Source organism: Geosmithia morbida, assembly GCF_012550715.1.
Source record: "Geosmithia morbida isolate 1262 chromosome Unknown scaffold_5, whole genome shotgun sequence".
NCBI lineage: Eukaryota > Fungi > Ascomycota > Sordariomycetes > Hypocreales > Bionectriaceae > Geosmithia > Geosmithia morbida.
In genome coordinates, this window is record NW_023336192.1 from 1,101,667 (window position 1) to 1,107,666 (window position 6,000).

The window sequence follows — 6,000 nt, forward strand, 5'->3', positions numbered from 1 at the left end:
GCTGACTTCACTTTTATGACGTTGCGCAGAAGAAGTAGTGCGGATGGCTCCGGTTGGGTGACATGACCTTATTGATCCTTTTTCGACCCCCGCTGTTCTCGGGTGATGGCAAACGTCCGCAGTTGGGATGCCAAACCCCTGGCGACGAACCAGGTCGCAATGGCCACGGCCACGACGTACCCCACCGTCGGGGCGAGGGAGCGCGGCAGGACGTTGAGGAGGAACGGGTCGAGGATGAGGTCGACCAACACCGGGGGCGGGTTGGCCATCAGGTCGGCGTCGTCGGCGTAGTAGTCTGCCGCGGCGAGGACGCGGAGGAGCAGGACTGACTCCCCCTCCCTCGGGTCTCGTCTCATCTCCTCCCCGTAGCTCGTCTCCTTCCCCTCCGGGGCAGGGTGGTGCGTCTCGGACTCGAGTCGTGATGTGGCGTATGCGGCTAGAGATTGGATGAGGTCCGGGGTGTCCCACACCGTTGATAAGTCGTAGACGTCGAGGGAGAAGGCGGTTGGTTCCTGTGGAAGTTGAGCATGTGCGTGTGCGTTGCTTACAATGGGCTGTGGCACGTGTGCACGTGTGCATGTGTGTGTGTTGTGTATTATATATCATATTGCATATATATATGTATGCATTGTTGCGTGAGAGAAAGAAGGGATAGGTACGAAAAAGAAAGAACTGAAGAAGACATACCATGGCAGACCAGCATACCCGGACCTCATACCGTTGACCCTCGGTCAGCCCTCTTAGCAAGAGCCAGGTTGCCCGTCCAGACTCCGACCCCGACCCCGACCCCGACTCCGACTCTGACGGAAAGACGCGGTCTAGCTCGGTACGTACGGCCGACGACGTCGTCGTCTCAGGTGTCAGGGTGTCGAGGTGAAGATCGGACAGGGTGGGTTTCTGGCTGGGGACCTCGACGGTCGGAGGACCTAGGAAGATGACCTTTTCGACGTTGGCGACGGCCAGCGTTGCCAGGAGAGTGGGGAGGACGAGGAGAGTTGGGAATCGGAACGGGAGCTTCATGGCGTCCACCTTGTTTCCCCCCCTCTTTTTTTTCTTCTTTTCCTTTCCCTCTTCTCTCTCTCTTTCTCTCTCTCTCTCTCTCTCTCTCTCTCTCTCTCTTGGTGCCCCTCACTGAATCACCGTCACAATAAAGAGTGGTGATGGAGATGTCGATCGTACTCGTAGTATGCAGTCATACCCAGTTATGGACCTACTGCAATCGGAGCTGGTTGCGGGGCTTTCTCAAGTGCCACCCCGTTGTTGTTGTTGCTGTTGTTGTTTGTATCAAATGTTTATTTGGCGGTCGGCCGGGGCAGAAAACAAAACAAAACAACAGGGTTCGTCTTGGCAAGTCGCCTCCCCCCTTTACGCTTTTGTCAATGGCTGGTGTCTTGCACGAGCTCTCTCTCTCTCTCTCTTCTCTCTTCTCTTTCTCTCTTTCTATCTGTCTCCTCTTGTCCCTGCTCTACATATTCTCTGATATCACACCGATTATGCTGCGCTCCGACATATCGCAATATACGGTAATACTCGTACTCACAAAATGGTACATATGATCGGAGTTCTCGCTCTCACTCTCACATGGAACGCCTATGCCAAGTATCAACTCCGTAGTCGCTCATAAGCAGCTGACGTCGCTACCTAACACGTAGGTACTCCGTACTTATGGGTCCAGGGAGAAGGGGGTGGCGCTCTGTGATTTGACCAGCGTAGCAACGCGTCGTTTCCACTGCTTCGAGGGGGAGGGAAAACACACACACTAGCAGACGCACACGGACATGAAGACATGAAGGGATAATAATACTACCAGCACTACCAGTTTATTACGGAGGATTGTTCCAATCATTAGGGGGAGTAGCAATAATGATAAATAACGAATTCGCCATCCGGTGAATGACTCAATAATAAAAAGTTGAGATAGAAATAACGGAGAGAAGAAATAATGCTAGACCCTACGGGTATGGTACCCCTGTCAATTCAATCAAGACCTGGGCAGGGGGGGGGGGGGGGGGGGGGGCAACACACCGGGCACCGACCGGACAGACAGAAGGCGGTGGAGAGGCTCTCGCAGCTGCCAGAGCGAGCGACGTGTAATAGCCTACAAGTATCTGTACATGTATACAGTATGTGTACAGATTGCAATCATCCATTACCTCTAGGCTCTAGTAATAATACTCCGCGCCACCAATTACATGCACTCCGTACATATATATATTATGATTACCAGCGGTGAGTCGGGGGAGTAGGAACCACCAAGACGCGCTTACCAATGAAAGACACGGTCCCAAGGACGTCGACAAATCCCGGCCGGTCTAGTAAAAAGGTGGGACGACCTACTCGTACAAGCCAGTCTGCTCCGTACATGTATTATGGCGTATAAACCGATGCTCGTGTTATTACTAACAGCCCGTTAATACTATACTCTCGTATGTGCTACTTGTACGTGCATGCACTAGCATTGACCCAACAGGGGGGGGAGGGATCGTTAGCGGAAAGCTCATGGCGAATAGTGGAAGCTTATAGGCACGAAGCCCTGTTGCTGCTGCCAGGCTCTGTCCAGATTCATTTGCATATAGGTGCCTAGCTAAGGTGGTGTGCAATGCCCATGGACGGGCAGGCACCTACGATAGTGACCACTGACCGACGGGGGCGAGAGAGAGAGAGAGAGAGCCCAGCAGCCTAGGGACCCGACCCGAGGAGAGCAGCACCCCTCCCTCCCCCTCCCCCCCCTGCGCGCCCCAATTTCCCCCACCTATTATTTTCTTTCCCAGCAGCGTGTCCCAACGAGAGAGAGACCCTCTTCCTTTCTTTTTTGCCCACCTCTTCTTCCGAACCTCATTTCGTTAACTCATCGTCCCATACTCGCAGAAAGCGTCGTTCTTATCCGTCGACTGCCTTTTGTCTTTCTTTCTCCCTTTTTTTCTTCTTTTTTCTTTTCTGCCTTACCCACCCCTCTCCCATTCTTCACTTTCCAACAGAACCTGTCTGGGCTAGCAGCTCCGGAAGCTTTGTTGACCTCAGTCTTCTCTTCTACTCTTACCCACCCCGCCCTCCATATCTTTTTTTTCTTCTTCTTCTTCTTCTCCTCCCCCCCCTCCCTCCACCCCCCCTTCCAAACCCGTCGAGATACGTACGTAGACGATCCACAATGCGTGAGGTTATCAGCATCAACGGTAGGTCCAAGCCCTCTGACTTCGGCTGTCCTCTTTCTGTCACCAGTTCTCCTTGTGGGAACGGGCGGGAGGGCATCTTCGTCATCATCTACGAGTCTTGGCTGAAGGAAGACGTTACTGATCACCGTTTGCCATCATCACAGTCGGCCAGGCTGGTTGCCAGATTGCCAACTCCTGCTGGGAGGTAAGTGATCAACATCCCCGCCCCTCATGGAGACTCCGCTGGAAATGCCTGTCCGAAACGCGTCGTACTGACCTTACTCCCAGCTCTACTGCCTCGAGCACGGTATCCAGGTAACGAACCGATTCTTGATCCGGCCCTACCGAGCGTTGCAGCAGGAATACTGATCTCAGAATGATTAGCCTGATGGTTACCTCACCGAGGAGCGCAAGGCTCAGGACCCTGACCAGGGTTTCAGCACCTTCTTCTCCGAGACTGGTACGTTGCCTGTTCCTTCTTTCTTTCTGGACGCCCTCTGTGGCTCGTGCCGTATCTAGATTTGAGAGATCTGACCTCGTTCTTTTGTGTGTGATCTCTAGGCCAGGGCAAGCACGTTCCCCGCGCTATCTACTGCGACCTCGAGCCCAACGTCGTCGACGAGGTCCGCACCGGTCCTTACCGCAACCTGTTCCACCCCGAGATGATGATCACCGGCAAGGAGGATGCCTCCAACAACTACGCCCGTGGCCACTACACGGTCGGCAAGGAGCTGATCGATACCGTCCTGGACAAGATCCGCCGCGTTGCCGACAACTGCGCCGGTCTCCAGGGCTTCCTCGTCTTCCACTCCTTCGGTGGTGGTACCGGCTCTGGTTTCGGTGCCCTCCTCATGGAGCGTCTCTCCGTCGACTACGGCAAGAAGAGCAAGCTCGAGTTCTGCGTCTACCCCGCCCCCCAGACCGCCACCTCGGTCGTCGAGCCTTACAACTCGATCCTGACGACGCACACCACCCTCGAGCACTCCGACTGCTCCTTCATGGTCGACAACGAGGCCATCTACGACATCTGCCGCCGTAACCTCGGCCTTGAGCGCCCCAACTACGAGAACCTGAACCGCCTGATTGCTCAGGGTAAGTCTTTTTTGCTTATTTTAATACCTGTTACTCGTCACACACGCACACGTACACGCGCAAAAGGACGGCAATGGCCGTCCATGCCCCTCTGCAGTCTGGTAGACTGACGCTCCCCCTCGCAGTCGTCTCGTCCATCACGGCCTCGCTGCGTTTCGACGGTTCCCTCAACGTCGACCTCAACGAGTTCCAGACCAACCTGGTCCCCTACCCCCGCATCCACTTCCCTCTGGTTGCGTACTCGCCCGTCATCTCGGCCGCCAAGGCCGCCCACGAGGCCAACTCTGTCCAGGAGATGACTATGTCTTGCTTCGAGGCCAACAACCAGATGGTCAAGTGCGACCCCCGCCACGGAAAGTACATGGCCACCTGCCTGCTGTACCGTGGTGACGTCGTCCCCAAGGACGCTCACGGTGCCGTCGCCCACCTCAAGACCAAGCAGACGATCCAGTTCGTCGACTGGTGCCCTACCGGTTTCAAGATTGGTATCTGCTACCAGGCTCCCGAGAACGTCCCCAACGGTGACCTCGCCAAGGTTGACCGCGCTGTGTAAGTCCCACCTTGCTCAGATACCCCCGGTCCCAAGAAGGACCCACGTCCTCTCTGCAGGAGGAGATGGAGCTCCCGGAATGCCTTACGGGAACGCGTTGCTGACTCTGAATCTCGATAGCTGCATGCTCTCCAACACTACCGCCATTGCCGAGGCCTGGTCTTCTCTGTCGATGAAGTTCGACCTCATGCACTCGAAGCGTGCCTTCGTCCACTGGTACGTCGGTGAGGGTATGGAGGAGGGTGAGTTCTCCGAGGCCCGCGAGGATCTCGCCGCCCTCGAGCGCGACTACGAGGAGGTGGCCGCCGACTCGCTGGGTGACGAGGAACTCGAGGCCGAGTACTAGACATTGTGTCACTGAGGTCGGTGTGGCGAGTCTCGGACTCGACCCCTGACGAGGTTCAGAGAATGTCTTACCCGAGAACAATGTTGTTACAAACCCACTCCCACACCTAAACATACGGGGGTGGTTCTTCTTTTGCAAAGCCTTACGCCAAACGCGCTTTCTTTTTAATGTTTGAAAAAAAAAATACACTTCTGTACATGGAAGGCCAAGGCCCTCCTCCCCTTTTCCCCCGATATAGTCCTAGTAGTAGTAAGCATCGTCACTGGCTGTATCTGTATGTCTTGGTCGTCTCTGCACGGCGTCCCTTTTCGATTTTGGTGTTCTCTCATATGTGATTGTTTGGTACGAGTACTCGAGCGAGTGAAAAACGAGCACGCTATGATACGTCGTGAAAATGATTGTCGTTGTGGCGTATGCAGGTTAGTAAGGGCCTGTGGAGCTCGGAGCCAAAGCCTCATAACGACTGGTTGTCAGCTTCGGTAATAATGCAGAACCGATGTTAGGCGGGCGGGAGAGCATCCAAGCCTCGGACGAGTGACAGAGCTGTCAGAAAGTTGGGACAACCACGCCACCAACAACGCCCGCCGCGGTAAAAGCAGTCAGCTCACCATCGTGGTGAAATTGTTCGTCGTCCTGTCCACCTCAGAAGGAGAAGGTTATCAACAAAACCCACCTGCGACTTTTTATTATTATCATTGCCATCATCATCACCTTTCCGCTTTCGACGACGCGTGCAGCAACAACACGTCCAGCCTAGCCCGCTAACCCCCCCCCCCCCCCCCCCCCCCCCTCCTTCCATCAAAGCACAGCTCAGCCTCCTGGGCCAATCCAACCTCATTCGTCGTTTGGTCCAGCTCTGT

General features: G+C 55.0%; 2 protein-coding genes across 2 annotated transcripts; one reads left to right on the forward strand and one right to left on the reverse strand.

Annotated features, from left to right (window-relative positions):
* Positions 1-68: 68 nt before the first annotated feature.
* Positions 69-1,020, reverse strand: GMORB2_6332 (uncharacterized protein; the record flags this gene model as incomplete). The annotated part of the gene is made up of 2 exons (XM_035468302.1): positions 69-436; positions 726-1,020. 2 exons carry the CDS (start codon positions 1,018-1,020, stop codon positions 69-71), a joined length of 663 nt encoding a protein of 220 aa, XP_035322283.1.
* A 2,128-nt stretch (positions 1,021-3,148) lies between these two features.
* GMORB2_6333 (tubulin alpha) lies at positions 3,149-5,140 on the forward strand (the record flags this gene model as incomplete). Its single annotated transcript, XM_035468303.1, has 7 exons — positions 3,149-3,173; positions 3,317-3,357; positions 3,441-3,467; positions 3,537-3,612; positions 3,714-4,244; positions 4,370-4,793; positions 4,915-5,140. The coding sequence occupies 7 exons, from the start codon at positions 3,149-3,151 to the stop codon at positions 5,138-5,140; spliced, it is 1,350 nt and encodes a 449-aa protein (XP_035322284.1).
* Positions 5,141-6,000: the final 860 nt, after the last annotated feature.